At 37.7% G+C, this 15,112-nt stretch overlaps 1 protein-coding gene across 10 annotated transcripts in view; it reads left to right on the top strand.

Annotated features, from left to right (window-relative positions):
* The window catches only part of ALMS1 (ALMS1 centrosome and basal body associated protein), a 230,037-nt gene that overhangs the window by 44,584 nt on the left and 170,341 nt on the right, over nucleotides 1-15,112 (top strand). For all 10 annotated transcript variants that reach the window (XR_010129944.1, XM_063695797.1, XM_063695799.1 and 7 more), the window contains one exon: nucleotides 2,087-2,180. Coding sequence is in view for 9 of the 10 variants with exons in the window: in XM_063695797.1 (XP_063551867.1) it covers nucleotides 2,087-2,180 (94 nt within the window). In the remaining variant the exon portion in view is untranslated. The remainder of the gene's footprint in view (nucleotides 1-2,086; nucleotides 2,181-15,112) is intronic.

The following is a 15,112-nucleotide window of genomic DNA, read 5'->3' as shown; positions in this document are numbered from 1 at the left end:
CTGTTGCCCAGGCTGGAATGCAGTGGTGCGGTCTCAGCTCACTGCAAGCTCTGCCTCCCGGGTTCACACCATTCTCCTGCCTCAGCCTCCTGAGTAGCTTGGACTACAGGTGCCCGCCCCCATGCCCGGCTAATTTTTTGTATTTTTAGTAGAGACAGGGTTTCACCGTGTTAGCCAGGATGGTCTCGATCTCTTGACTTCGTGATCCGCCCACCTCGGCCTCCCAGAGTGCTGGGATTACAGGCGTGAACCAACGTGCCCGGCCGGTATTACCTACTTTAATAGTTCTATATTTTGAAACTTTAACATAATGAAATTTTTTTGACGTCAAGCTTGTAATAAAAATTTTTCTTTCTGTGTTTGAAAGCTGTAGAAGAAAAACTATAAACTATAAACACACTGTCTCTCACAAGTGTCTATATATTATATATGGTCATGCCACATAATGATATTTCAGTTAATGACAGACTGCATATATGATGGTAGTTCCATAAGATCAAAATACTGTATTTTAACTGTACCTTTCCTGTGTTTAGATACACAAATGCCATTGTGTTACAGTTGCCTACAGTATTTAGAACAGTAACATGCTGATAGGTTTGTATCCTGGAAGCAGTAGGCTAGACCATATAGCCTAGGTGTGTAGTAGGCTACACAGTTGTAGTTTTGTGTAAGTCACCCTGTGATGTTTGCACAACAACAAAATTGCCTGACAGCACATTTCTCAGAACATATCCACATCATTAAGTGATCTATGACTGCATATTATATATATGCATATATATTTATATATATTTATGTGTATGTATATATGTGTATATATATATATAGCCTGTACTTCAGAGAAGTTTCCTGTAGGAGTGAGGTAATTGAAAACTATGAACTTTGTGCTATGTGGAGAGCAGGGCTTCTTAGCAGCCTTATCATTTTGAGTTGGATAATTCTTTGTTATGGTGGGAGGCGTGTTTCCTGCGTATTGTAGGATGTTTTGCAGCATCCATCCCTGGCCTCTATTCACTAGATACTAGTAACATCCCCTCCCCTCACAAGTTATGACAGCAAAAAATGTTTCCAGGCACTGTCAAATGTCCCTTGATGGGTACAAAATCTTCACCAGTTGAAAAGTAGAGAAACCTGTATGGGCAGTAGATGTAGATATAGAAATAGATATGGAATGTTCATTTCCACACTTCACATGGCTTCCTAAGAATGTTCATTACTACACAATGAAAAATTGATGAAAGAGGATAGAAAAATTCATGCTTATGTATATTTTTAGACTTCATCCTGAGAAGATGTGACTGAAATAATCTTTTTAGGGAAATAAAGACAACCTAAAAATGATATATATTTTTATGTGAGGGTGCACTGTGAATTTGGTGAAAAGTTGTACATGTTTAGGTATTAATGTCACCAATATTGGTTTCTAATTTCTTTTCTAGCAAGGACTTGTGACTTGATGAAACATTAGGAACTTCTTTTTGAGCAGTTACCCTTTACTTCACTACCAATTTATAGTCTCCACTACTTTTGTTTTAAGAAGTTTGAGGACTTATGCTTGTTGGTAACCGATCACAGTTATAGTTCTTTGATACTCTCATTTTTCTTCTAAACATTTGTGAGTTTCTAGAAAATATTCCTGTTTTCTTTTTCCTTCTTACTCTTTCTTGCGCACAGTGCACCTCTCTACCTTAAAAAGAAATACCTGAGCTTGTCCAGAATAATCCCATGGTTCAAATTCTGCGATGATCATAAGGAGCAAACTTCTGAGTAACAGAACACTTCTGAGCATACTATCTATAATATTTTATCTAGACAGATTTCTAAGCCCTCAGGATGATTTAGTCTTCTAGAGTTGACCCAATAAAATTTGACCTATATATGAATTCAGAAGGTTTGAGATTATGATCTTAAGTAACTAGTGTAACTTCTCAGTGTTCCTCTTTGTAAAAATGAGGGATTATTTTTAGCAGATGAGGTTTGAAATTAATATCTTATTTTCTTCATTTCTTCATAGGTGGGTCATTCTAATCTGGGCATTAATGAGTCTTTTTCATTTTTATTGCCTTCATTTGTTCCACATAAGCCAACAAGAGAGTCGGAATATCACTCTTCAGATCTCAGAATGTTGAGGATGTCTCCTGACACTGTGCCAAAGGCTCCTAAACATTTAAAAGCAGGTATGTAGAAAAAGGAGATAGTAAATGTCCTACTAACGGATACCTTGTGAAAAAATATCTTGTTAGGTCTATCTAATTTTGTATTTTTTAATATCTATAATAATTATACTTCAGATTAGATGTGTTTATAAATCCTGTCTTAGTCTCTTTAGACTGCTATTGCAAAAATATCTTAGTACTTTAAGTGTGGCTTATAAACAACAGAAATTTGTTTCTTGCAGTTCTAGAGGCTGGTTCCAAGATCAAGTGCTGGGAGATTCAGTGTCTTGTGAGGGCCTGTTTGTCATAGATGACATGTTCCTCTATGCCCTCCCGTGGTGGAAGGGGCAGGGGGTCTCTCTGGAGTCGTTTTTTATAATGGGCACTAATCCCAAGCATGCAGCCTGTGTCCTCATGATCTAATTGCTTTCCAAAAGCCTTACTTCCTTAATTTCATCACCTTGGGGATTAGGATTTCAACCTATACTTTTCAGGGGGGACACAAACATTCAGACCATCACAAATCCCCTGATATTTTATTAGAGGAATCATTTGGTTTTTCATCGCATTCTACATGACAGTGTTTAGAACTGAATTATATGGAGGAGTCTGATGTTAGAATCTGTTTATTCCTTTGTGTGACTTGAAGGGAAAAAGGAATTGATTGAGCCGAAGATGACAAGAGTGGATGCAGATAAGTTTGTAGAGAGGAAACTGAGAGAAATCAATTTTGAGGTAAAAGCAAGATTATCTGCTGAGGGAGGTGAGTAGTGGTGGAATTAGGTTAGAGGCATTGAGGAGAGTGGTTTGGTGAAGACTTACAGTTTATGTTGAAGTGAATTTGAGATGGAGCTGACCAAGGGAAAGTAAAAGGATTGGAGGGCAATTCTGAGAAGTCAGCTCAGGTTAGTGATAATGATTTTATAATATTGTCAGCCTGTATAGAATCTCTGATTTGTTTTTCCTGCTAACACTCAGGAATGGAGATGATGAATTACAGTATTGATCCTTGGTTCAGGAATACATTGAATGGGTATGGTAGAAGGATAGCAGTCAAAGAGAGAAGAGTTGATCACCTATTGGTTTCAGCCTACATAGGGAAAGAGAAGCCAGAAGAGTTGTTATTCTAGGAGAAAATAGAAGGACCAGAGATTTCTTTATGAAGTTGATTAGATGAGGTGGGAATAAGTTACTGAGAGCACTAGAAGAGTAGGTAATTTTGGTCAGATTGAATAAGTAGATTTAAATGAGGATCAGTTTGAAGAGTGATGAAATCCATTAAGTAGCCCTGGGATTGGATGGTAGAAATTGAATAAAAATTACTGGAGTAAATAAAATTTTGGGTCAGGTACAGTGTCTTATGCTTGTAATCTCAGTATTTTGGGAGGCTGAGGTGGGAGGATCACTTGGAAGAGTTTGGAAAGGATTGGTATTAATTGTTTTTGAATAGAATTTACTGTGAAACTACCTGGGCTGTTCTTTGTAGGAAGTTTTTAAATTACTAATTTCATCTCTTTCCTTGCCATAAGTCTATTTAGATTTTATATTTTTCATGAATCAGCTTTTGCAATTTGTGTCTTAAATAGAATTTGTCCATTTAGCTAGGCTATCTGTTTACATATATCTGTTCATAATATTCCCATGTAATCTCTTTCATTTCAGTAAGGTTAGTTACAATGCCCTCTCTTTCATTCCTGATTTTAGTAACTTAAGTTTTCCCCTTCTTTTGTTCTCCCTTTGGTGAATCTAGTTAAATTTTGTCAATTTTGCTGATTTTTTCAAATAAACTGGTTTCTTTATTTTTTTCTAATCTTTATTTTTCTTTTCTGATTTTTGTTTCATTTATTTTCATTCTAGTCATTATTTTTCCTTCCTTCCATTTGCTTTGGGTTTAGTTTGTGCTTTTATTCTGTTTTTTAAGGTGGACAGTTAGGTTATTGATTTAAGCTCTTTCTTCTTATTATTACAAATATGTATACAAATTGATAAATTCCTAAGCACTGTGTTAGCTGCATGTCCTAAGTTTTGGTTTATTATATTTTTGTTTTAGTTCATCTAAACTTATTTTCTAGTTTACATTGTGATTTTTCTACATTTACCCTTTGGTTATTTAGGAATGTGTTGTTTAATTTCCTTCTGTTATTGTGTTTCATCTGGTTCAATTTTTGTTGGAAAACATACTTGTATGATTTCTGTCTTTTTAAGTTTTATTGAGGCTCGTTTTATGTTTTAGCATGTAGTTTATTCTGTAGAATGTACAGTTTGTACTTGAGAAGAATGTGTATTCTGCTGTTGTTAGGTGGTGTGTTCTATAGATGTCTTTCAGCTCTAGTGGGTTTAGTTGTTCAAATTTTCTGTTTCCTTGTTTGTCTTCTGACTAGCTGTTTTCTCCATTTTCAAGAGAAGGGTATTGAAGTCTTCAACTCTTTTTGTTTAATTGTCTATTTCTCCCTTTTTTTCTCTCAGATTTGCTTCACATATTTTGACATTATGATGTTAGATCCATATATGTTTATAATTGTTATATATTCCTGATGAATTGACCTTTTTTTGGAGACAGAGTCTTGTTCTGTTGCCCAGGCTGAAATGCAGTGTGTGGCTCACTGCAACCTCTGCCTTCTGGGTTCCAGCGACTCTCGTGCCTCAGCCTCCTGAGTAGCTGGGACTATAGGCGTGTGCCCACCATGCCCGACTAATTAGAATTGACCTTTTAATTGTTATAAATTGTTCCTCCTTATTTTGAGTAACTTTTTTTTGTTTTAAAGTCTGTTTTGTCTTAGGTTAGAATAGACACTTCAGCTCTTATGGTTGCTGTTTGTATGGTTTATCTTTTAAAATCCCTCTACTTTCAACCTATTTGTATTATCAAAAATGATGTATCTGCTGTAAAGAGCATATAGTTAAATCTTGAGTTTTTAATTTTAAAATTCTATCTGTTTTTGCCTTGTGATGTGATTATTTAATCTGTTTGCATTTAATGTCATTATTGATGTGATTGGATTCACATTTTCTGGCTTACGTTTGGTTTTTCATGTGTCTTGTGTCCTTTCTCTGTTCCTCTTTTATTATTGCATGAAGTGAATATTTTCTAGTATGACACTTTCAGTTTAATTTTTAAAATGATTTTCTAGGTAGTTTTTTTTTTAAGTTATATTCTTAGTGATTACTCTGGGGCTTATAATATTTATCTTATCAGAATATACTTCTGATTTAATTTATACTAACTTAATTCTAGTATGATACAGAAACTTTACTCCCGTATAGCTCTATTCCCTCTTTTTTTTTGGTGCTATTATTGTTACACATACTACTCACACACGTATATAAATGCCTTTAAGTTTTTGGTTTTTTTTTTAGTCGGGGACTTGCTCTGTTGCCCAGGTTGGATTGCAGTGGCATGATCATAGCTCACTCTAACCTGAGCTCAAGTGATCCTCCTGCCTCAGCCTCCTCTGTTGTGAGGCCCACAGGTGTGTACCACTACACTGAGCTAATTTTTCAAAAAATTTTTTTGGTAGAGATGGGATCTCACTATGTTATTAGTCTTGAGCTCCTGGGCTCAAGCAGTCCTCCCACCTTGGCCTCCGAAAGTGCTGGGATTACACGTGTGAGCCACCATGCCAGCCTGCTTTATATATTTTCAAATTGCTTTTTAAATCAGTTAACAGAATACAGGAAATGAAGTATGTCTTTTTGTAGTTACCGATGTAGTTATTTTTACTAGCACTATGTGTTTTGTTATGAAAATGTTACTACTATCTGGTGTTACTTGTTTTTCAGCCTTTGGAACTTCCTATGTTATTTCTTGTAAGGTGGATCTGCAAGTTCCCTGTTTTATGTATCTGGCATGTTTTTATTTCATCTTTTTGAAAGATAGTTTTGCTGGGCTTGGAATTCTTGGTTGACAGTCTTTTTCTTTTCAGCACTTTGAATATGTCTCTTCACTATCTTCTGGCCTTCATAGTTTTGGATGAGAAGTCAGCTGTTATCTTATTCATGTTCTCTTGTATGTAATTTGTTTTCTCTTGTTGCTTCCAAGATACGCTCTTTGTCTTTCACTTTCAGTATCTTGATTATGATATGTCTCTCTGTGAATCTCTGTGTTTATTCTACTTTGAGCTCACTGAACTTGTCAGATGTATAGTTAATATCTTTTGTCTAATTTGGGAAGTTTTCAGCCATCATTTCTTTGAGGATTTTTTCTGCTGCTTTCTCTTTTTTGCCCAGTTATCATCTCTTGCATCACAGTCCACATATATCAGCACCCCTAATCTTGTCTCACTGGTCTCTAAGCCTTTGTTTGTTTTTCTTTCTTCTTTCTTTTCTTCAGTTTGCATAGTCTCTATTCATTTATCTTGATGTTTGCTGATTTTTTTCTTCTGTCTGTCCATATCTACTGTTGAGCCTCTAGTGAATTTTTCACTTCAGTTACTGTACTTTTCAGCCTTAGATTTTCCATTTTGTTATTTTCTAAGTTCTGTCTTTTATTCTGTATTTGATGTGACTTTGCCATCATACCTATCTTTAATTCTTTAAGCATCCTTTTCTTCCCTTTGAATATGTTTATAATAGCTGCTTTTAATTGTTACTGGCTAAGCCCAATGTGTGTGCCCTCTGAAAGGTAAATTTGCCTATTTTGTTCCCCCTGTGAAGGGGTCACACTTTCTTTTGCACATCTTACTTTTCTATTATTGTTCTAAACTGGACGTTTTGGATAATATCTTGTTGCAGCTCTGGATATTGATCCCTTCTCTGGGCTGGTAACGTTTGATATTTTTGTTGTTTCGTTATTTAGTGTCTGGTTTGGATTAGTTCTTAATTGCTCACCACCAAGATCTCCATTGTTTTTGTCAGTGTCCTTAGGCTTGAGCTTTTTATGCTCTGTTTCAAACAAAGTCATTCTCCTTATGGAGATGTGTGGAGCTCTCTGTTGTTATGGCTTGCCTCTGCTGGGCAGAAGCTTTGTGGCACTGCTCTGTATCTGGGGGCAGGTTCATTGGTCTACTTCTCTTGGAATAACACACCCCTTCTCTATGATTGTGATGCTGAAAGGGGTAGTAGTTAGTCCCTGTTCTTGGATTGCCTCTCCTGGAGTGGACCCTCACTCCACCTACAAGTGAGCTGGGGGTAGGGGTGATTAGAGCTTGGTATTCCGAGGTTGGGATAAATCTTCCACTCTATAAGTGGGGACTGGGTGAAGGTAGGTTGCTTCTTGTGTTGTTTCTTTTTCACTTATTAGCTAACATCAACAGCCAGTGTTCTTTCTTTACAGCCTTTCTCCCATGACATCCCTTCCATTCTGCCTTGTTACTTTATGGATTATATCTACTGAAGTACCCAGTTGTACCATTTTAATTATTTGGTTAAAATGGTACATCTCATTTCTACCAGTAAGATCCTGAGCTCCTCACTTATCTCTCAGAGTAGTATTGTGCTGTATGGGCTGACATTAAGATTTAATATTATGCACAGTCTTGACATCTGAAACTGCGAGGTCCTCAAAGGGCCTAACCACAAGTTTACCTGCCAGATATGCCCTCTACTCAGTGGAGAGGCTTCCTACACAGCCAGTTTTTCTATCAACGAGACCAACTGTATTCTACCTGGTACTCAACCTCAGATTTCCATCCCATGCTAACCTGTGAAATTATTCAAACAAGCCAATCACACCCTCCTACAGAAATAAAAAAAAATCACGCTCTTTTCTTGCTACTACAAGCCTGCCTCCTATGGTTCCTGTTTACTTGTTCTGTTCCCATGTACAATCCCTATGTGGCCCTGCATGTCCTGTGTCTTCCCCAGCTGTGAGTATATGTGACTAATAAACTACCGTCAGTCTCCTCTGTGCAGTGTTGTATTTAGCCAATCCAGAACTATCAGGCAGCAATCCCTCCCTCATCAATAGGGTGAAGAGGAGGCAAAAGAAAGAAATATTTGTGTCCATGTTTGATTCATATTGTATTGAAATGGTCCCTTGATATTAGTTGCCCTGATTTCTTCTTTTTTTATTGGCAAACCTCTGGGTCCTATTTTATAACAAGCAGAAAGTAACTGCCAAGCTTCATTTCAAATTGGCTCCAAAGTATGAGTCAAGATAATTTACATATCAGGTAAAGTAGCTACACTTAACATAATTTGAATAGATTACAAGATAAATTAGAAACAAGTTTGGATCTGGATTATTGAAAAAGAATCGGTGACACAATTAGAAAGTAGGGTAGTGAATTTAGTTTTGGACATACTGAGTTTGATTTGTCAGGAGATCATTTGGTTTGAAGTGTCTTCAAAGCCAGTTGAACAAATGGGAAATAGGAAATACAAATTTGGAAGATCTTAAATAATTCATGATTAAAATTATGCCGTAAGAGTAGTTAAGCTTTCTGAAGGAGCATGGGTAGAGAGAAAAGCAAAATGTCAAGGATGGTACCTCATGGAATACAATAGCAGAAAGAGGCCAATAGAAAATACCAAAAAAGACAGATATTTTGTTTAAATTCTTACTCTGATTTAGTTCTTACCTCTTCAGTTTCCATTCCAATTTCTTAGTGCCTTTACTGTATCACACTGGATTTTGTTGCACGAACATTTAGGATTGCTTTGTCTTCTTGGTGGATTGATCCTTTACAATTATGTAAGAATTCTCTTTGTCCCTCATAATTTTCTTTGTTCTGAAGATTATCTTATATAGCCACTCCTATAGAATAGTTCTTTTCTTTCTTCTTCTTCCTCTTCTTCCTCTCCTCCTCCTCCTTTTTTTCTTCTTTTTTCTTCTTCTTCTTCCTCCTGCTCCTCTTTCTTCCTCTTTCTTATTTCTTTTTCTCCTCCTCCTCCTTCTTCTTCTTCTTTTTTTTTTTTTTAAATAAAGATAAAGTCTCACTCTGTTGCCCAGGCTGGAGTGCAGTGATATGATCATAGCTCCACAGCCTTGAATTCCTGGGCTCAAGCAGTCCTTCTGCCTCACTCTCTGAGTAGCTAGGACTATAAATGCACACTAATATGCCCAGCTAATCTTTTTTTTTTGTAGAGACAAGGTCTTGCTATGTTGCCTAGGCTGGTTTTCAGCTCCTGGCCTTTCAAAGCCTGATCCTCCCATCTTGACTTTCCAAAGTGCTGGGATTACAGGCATGAGCCACCGTACCCGGCCTTTTTATCTGTCTTTTAATTTCAACCTTACTATGTCATTATGTTTGAAGTGAATTTTTTGTAGACATCATATAATTGGGTCATTTTAAAAAAATCCTCTCTGCTAATATCTGTATTTTAGTTTGTTTGTTTATGTATTTTGAGATGGAGTCTTGCTCTGTCACCAGGCTGGAGTACAGTGGCGTGATCTCGGCTCACTGCAACCTCCACCTCCCAGGTTCAAGCGATTCTCCTGCCTCAGCCTCCTGAGTAGCTGGGACTATAGGTGCACACCACCATACCAGGCTAATTTTTGTGTTTTTAGTGGAGACAGGGTGTCACCATGTTGGCCAGGATGGTCTCCATCTCTTGACCTTGTGATCCACCCGCCTTGGCCTCCCAAAGTGCTGGGATTACAGGTGTAGTTTGTTTATTTATACAATTTATACCTAAAGTTAATATTGATCTATTATGCCTTAAGTCTGCAATTTTATTATTTATTTTCACTTTATTCCTGTTTCTCTTGTCTTGCCTTACTATGGGTTTCATGAACATATTTTAGAATTTCACTTTAATTTTTAAAAATTATTTATTTATTTTTGAGACAGAGTCTCGCTCTGTCGCCCAGGCTGGAGTGCAGTGGTGCTATCTCGGCTCACTGCAAGCTCCGCCTCCCGGGTTCACGCCATTCTCCTGCCTCAGCCTCCTAAGTAGCTGGGATTACAGGTGTGTGCCATCACGCCTGGCTAATTGTTTTATATTTTTAGTAGAGACGGGGTTTCACCATGTTGGCCAGGCTGGCTTCGAACTCCTGACCTCAAGTGATCCACCTGCCTCAGTCTCCCAAAGTGCTTGTATTACAGGCGTGAGCCAATGCACCCGGCCCTTGGTGTGGATTTCTTTGGGTTTTCCTGTTTGGAGCTGACTTACTTTCTTTAATCTGTAAGTTTATGTCTCATCAAATTTGGGATGTTTTCAGACTTTGTTTCTTTGAATTTGACTCATCTTGTTTGCATCATTTGATCGTCTTCTCCCTCTCTCTCGCGTTCGCTGTCTTTCTCTCTCTCTCTCTCTCTTGCTGTCTCTCTCTCTCTCTCTTGGCTCACTGCAACCTCTGCTTCCGGGGTTCAGGCAATTCTCGTGTCTCAGCCTCCCGAGTAGCTGGAATCATGGGCGTGTGCTACCACGCCCAGCTAATTTTTTGTATTTTTAGTAGAGACGGGGTTTCATCATGTTGGCCAGACTGGTCTTGAACTCCTGACCTTAAGTGATCCACCCACCTCAGCCTCCCAAAGTGCTGGGATTATAGGCGTGAGCAACCACAGCCAGCCTTGATTGTCTTTTCTCAGTTTGTGATTTTCCTGGTTCTTAGTGGTAAAAATGAATTTTGATTATATCCTGGACATTTTGGATATTATGTTAGGAGACTTTGATTCCTATTTATAATCTTCTGTTTAGCAGGCAGTTGCTCTATTTAGGTTTTCCATATAGGTTCTGGCCTATTTATGTGGCTGTGATCCCAAAGATAATTTAGTTTTCAGGGGAGTTGCATTCTGGTCTACTTTAGTGGTACCATTGAGGCTCCCACTCAGTCCCTGTTGGTGATGCTTATGTGGGTGGAATGGTCTTCCTCAAGGCCTGCTGGTGCTGTGTGGGAAGGGGGAGATGCTAACCCACAGAGTAGAGAACATTTCCCTGGGCCTGCCCCTGGACCAACTGGTGTCAGTGGGTCACCCACTTGATTCTTGTTGATGGCATTCATGGGGGTAGAAAATGCTTTTCTAGGCCTCCTGATGCATCTAGGTAGGATGCTGGGCCCCTGCGATGGAGAACATTTCCTTGAACCTACTCTCTGGGTTTCTCAATGCTGGTGGACTTCCCATTCAATTTTTGCCAGTGCCACTGGGGAAGGAAAGTGCCTACCTGAGCTGTCTTTTACCACAGGAGAGTTAGGAGATGGTGGACCTAGGTCTTCTTTTGTTACTGGCCAGAGGACAGGGAGATGCCAAACCTGTTGGGACTCTCTGCCTGGTTTTTGCTGGCACTACAGTTCTGGTGGTGCAAGCCTACCTGTTGCTGCTGGGTTGGAGTAGGGTGTGGGGAGATGGGACTGTCTGCTAAGTCTGCTGGGCTGCCCGTTTCTTGGTCCATGGCCCACAGACAGCAGGCTTTTCTTGGACTTCTTTCTGCCCTCCTTTGTTCCCTTTCTCCTTCCCACTATTCCTATTCCTATTCCTATTCCTATTTCTGGTCTTAGTTCCACACTGCAGGCCTCTCCAGGGTCCAGCCTCAGATATAAGAGAGTTAAAAAGAAAAGTGAGGAAGTCATTGCCATGTTGTTCTCCAGTCTGGAGGTCCTTAGCTAGTCTGCCTTTCACTTTCTACCTTTCAGTTTTTTTTTTTGTCTTTTGGTTTCTAGGGAAGTGGAGGGAAAAGCAAATTTATATCATTTTGTCAGGGACCAGAAGCCAACTGGAGTTTTGAAAACTTGACTTAGATGTGCTATTGTCTTTGGTTGTTGGTAGAAATAATCATATGGGGGAAGCGAGGTAAAGATCTTTCTCAGGCAATATTGAATAAACTCAGGGATCTCAAGCCACAGAAGGTGGGGACACCTATGCCATGAAACTTTCCTAACTTTTCTAAAATCTGCAGCCCACGTCCTGAACTATTAATAATAGCTGACATTTATTGCTTGTTCACATTGCTAAGCATTTTATGTATTATTATTATAATGTATATTATATAATACAGGTTGAGCATCCCTAATCTGAAAAACCACAATCCAGAATGGTCCAAAATCTGGAACTTTTTGACTGCTGACATGATATTCAAAGGAAATACTCATTAGAGCATTTTGGATTTCAGATTTTTGGATTAGGTATGCACAATATGTTCTTTTATCATATTATTATGCCATATTGTTTTATATTTTTAATCTGACCTATGATGATGGGCACTGCTATTATTCTATTTGCTATCTGAGCAAAATGAAACTTAAGAGTGACTTGCCCAAAGTCCCACTTTCTCTAAGAGGATTTTGATAGCTTCATTCCATATTGTTCTCTCTGTTTCTCAGGTTTTAAATGCCTTTATAACCTTACCATAAACATATCACACCATCAATTTTTCCAAATTCTTTCTCAGAGAGGGCACCAATTTAATTTCTATTATATACTTAACACTAATCTTGGCAAATGATAAAGGCATGAAAGAGTCTCGATGATTGTTTCCTAACTTAAGAGTTCATCAGTTAGTGGTACAGTACTGGCTGCCTCAGCTTGTTTACAGCATCAGGTAGTGACATAGTAGGAAACAATGCTTTGTGCAAGAAAGGATTTTAACTTCTTCCTAGGTAATATCAACACTCAGGGCTTCAGTTATTTTCTATGACTGATGAGTTCCAATTGTAGGACTCTGTCTAGATATATCTCATACTCCAAATGTTTGTATCTGACTACTATGAAATGTCTTCATTTGGATGTCCCATAGGTATCTTAATGTCAGAACTTTAAAAATGGAGCCAATCATCTCTTTAAACCTACTCTTCCTTCTCTATTTCTTCTCAGTGAATGAGTGTCTACTTATTAGCCAAGCTAGAAACTTGTATTCTTCTTTCACCCTCATCCCTGCCCAATCACTTAATCCCGTTGATTCTATCAGACTCCCATTCTCTTTTCTGAATTACTGCATTAGTAATGGAAAACTGATCATCTTCTCTGCCACTTATTTTCAGTATTAAGCCAAAATAGTCTGTTTACAGGGCAGACTTGATAATGTCACTTCCTAGTTTGGAGTTCTTGCTTTCCATTGTTAACCTTGGGGTAAATTCTAAACTCCTTAGTACATAGTAGAAGGTCCCTGCTTACCTTCTTAGCCTTATTCTTGCCTCTTTTTTGATAGTGAACTACTCTCATTTCTTCATGATGCTAGACCCTCTTGTCTCCTTGATCTCATAGATGCTATTTTCTCTACTTGGAATGCTTCCCTATTCTTTATATGCCCATCTTTGCCTAATTTTGGTTTTTATCCTTTCATTCTGAGCTTTGCTTTCAGGAAAATGTTTCTGTTTTTCACTGTTCACCATGACTCTTTAAGAAAGAGCCAGATACTCCTTATATATGTTGCTATAGTATCCTGTAAACAGCCTCCCTAATCACTGCCCTTACACTGAATTTAGTAATTGCTTTTTTTACTTGTTTCTGTCTCCCACAGGACTTTAAGCTCTTTGAGGGTAGAGCTCGGGCTTTGCTCATATATATATTTTTGCACCTGGCTGTGAAAGCTACTCAATAAATATCTGTTGAATGACTTAATGAATTGGTGAATATTAAATGAATTAACATGCCTGGGTAGACTGGGGGAGGGGTAGAATAAGATGGTAGGCTTTGTATTTTGGCAGGGATCAGTTCTCAAGAAAGTGGATCAAATAAATTTAAGTATCATATTTCATTGACTATATGTCAGTTGTAATGAAGGCCTATTGATTAGTGTCTTATCACTATTTTATTGATCTCTGGTTAACATGAGGCTGTCTCTGTGACTTGAATGGCCTATATGTCTTTCTTTATGTTTTTTGGTGGGTATTGGGGTTTATGTTCCCTGCCTCTAAACCTAATTGATTTATCTTTTAGTTTTCCTGCCATAATTTTTATTGACGCCCAGTCTTTTGTTTAACCTTACTACCTTAGGTTGTTATTTGTTGGGTATCTTCTCCCTTGAAGATGCAAGTTACTCAGGGCAGGGAGGGAACCTGCGTGTGGCTCAGAGTAAGGGAGGACTTTAGTTTGGGGCAGGACTTTGAAGGGTTCTCTTAAAGATGAGGAGCCTGGAAGCAAGATCTGAAATTACATCTTCTCCTGTCCCAGAGGGAATTTCTTTGAGTAGGGGTGCACCTATCAGGGTGGTTTGATGACTGGGTATTACTATGACCAGGTTATAACTTTCCCAGGGTTATTCTGTTAGGAAATAGTGTTTGGGATTTGATGTTTGAGTACAGAGTTCATGAACTTTTCACAACACCAGCAGTTCATTAGCTTTTTGAAACCTCTGCCCACTTAGGAATGAGGAAGAGTCTATAACGCACTTTACCTAACAATTCCTGCTTTCACATTGAAAAAGAACTTAGTGATAGCAACAACAAAATTAGGAATTAAATTACAGGCTATAATGTTAGCTCGTATATGTGATTTTTGTGTTATAAAACAGTGCCCTATTATCTTTTGAAACTAAGCAGTTTTATTACATTTAACTTGATTTTGTATTGCAAGTTATTTAAATGGCATACATTTATCAACAGGACAACGTTAATGAATTATCAGTATGCAGGAACTTTGGAAGGGTTATATTTACGTCCACTGTGCTAATAAGGGTATCAAAAATCCTGTTTGAACTGTGATGTATTGTGTTAAGTTTAGTTATGAGAGAATATAGTTTAAGATAATGAATGTAGAGATAAACATCTATGAGTTAACTGAGGGATTAACGAAATACAACACAATTATAATTATTTAGTTATCAATAATTAATAATTAGGAACTTATAAAAATGATATAGTAATTAATTAGAAAGCAAGAATAACAGCAATGAAGACAAAGACCCATTTAAAATATCACTGGTGTCTTTTTAAAAAAACATGAATTTGAGTTTACTTCTCTGTACACACAATAGGTGCTTTTGCCAGACTTTTTTTAAAAAAATCTTTTTTATTTTTAATATTTATGAGAACATAGTAGGTGTATATATTTATGGGGTACATGAGATATTTTGACACAAACATACGATGTGTAATAATCACATCAAGGTAAATGGAGTATCTGTCACCTCAAGCA

This window comes from Gorilla gorilla, chromosome 12, assembly GCF_029281585.2.
Source record: "Gorilla gorilla gorilla isolate KB3781 chromosome 12, NHGRI_mGorGor1-v2.1_pri, whole genome shotgun sequence".
Taxonomy (NCBI): Eukaryota; Metazoa; Chordata; class Mammalia; order Primates; family Hominidae; genus Gorilla; species Gorilla gorilla.
The sequence above is the reverse complement of the archived record's forward strand: the minus strand, read 5'-3'. Positions and strand labels throughout refer to the sequence as shown.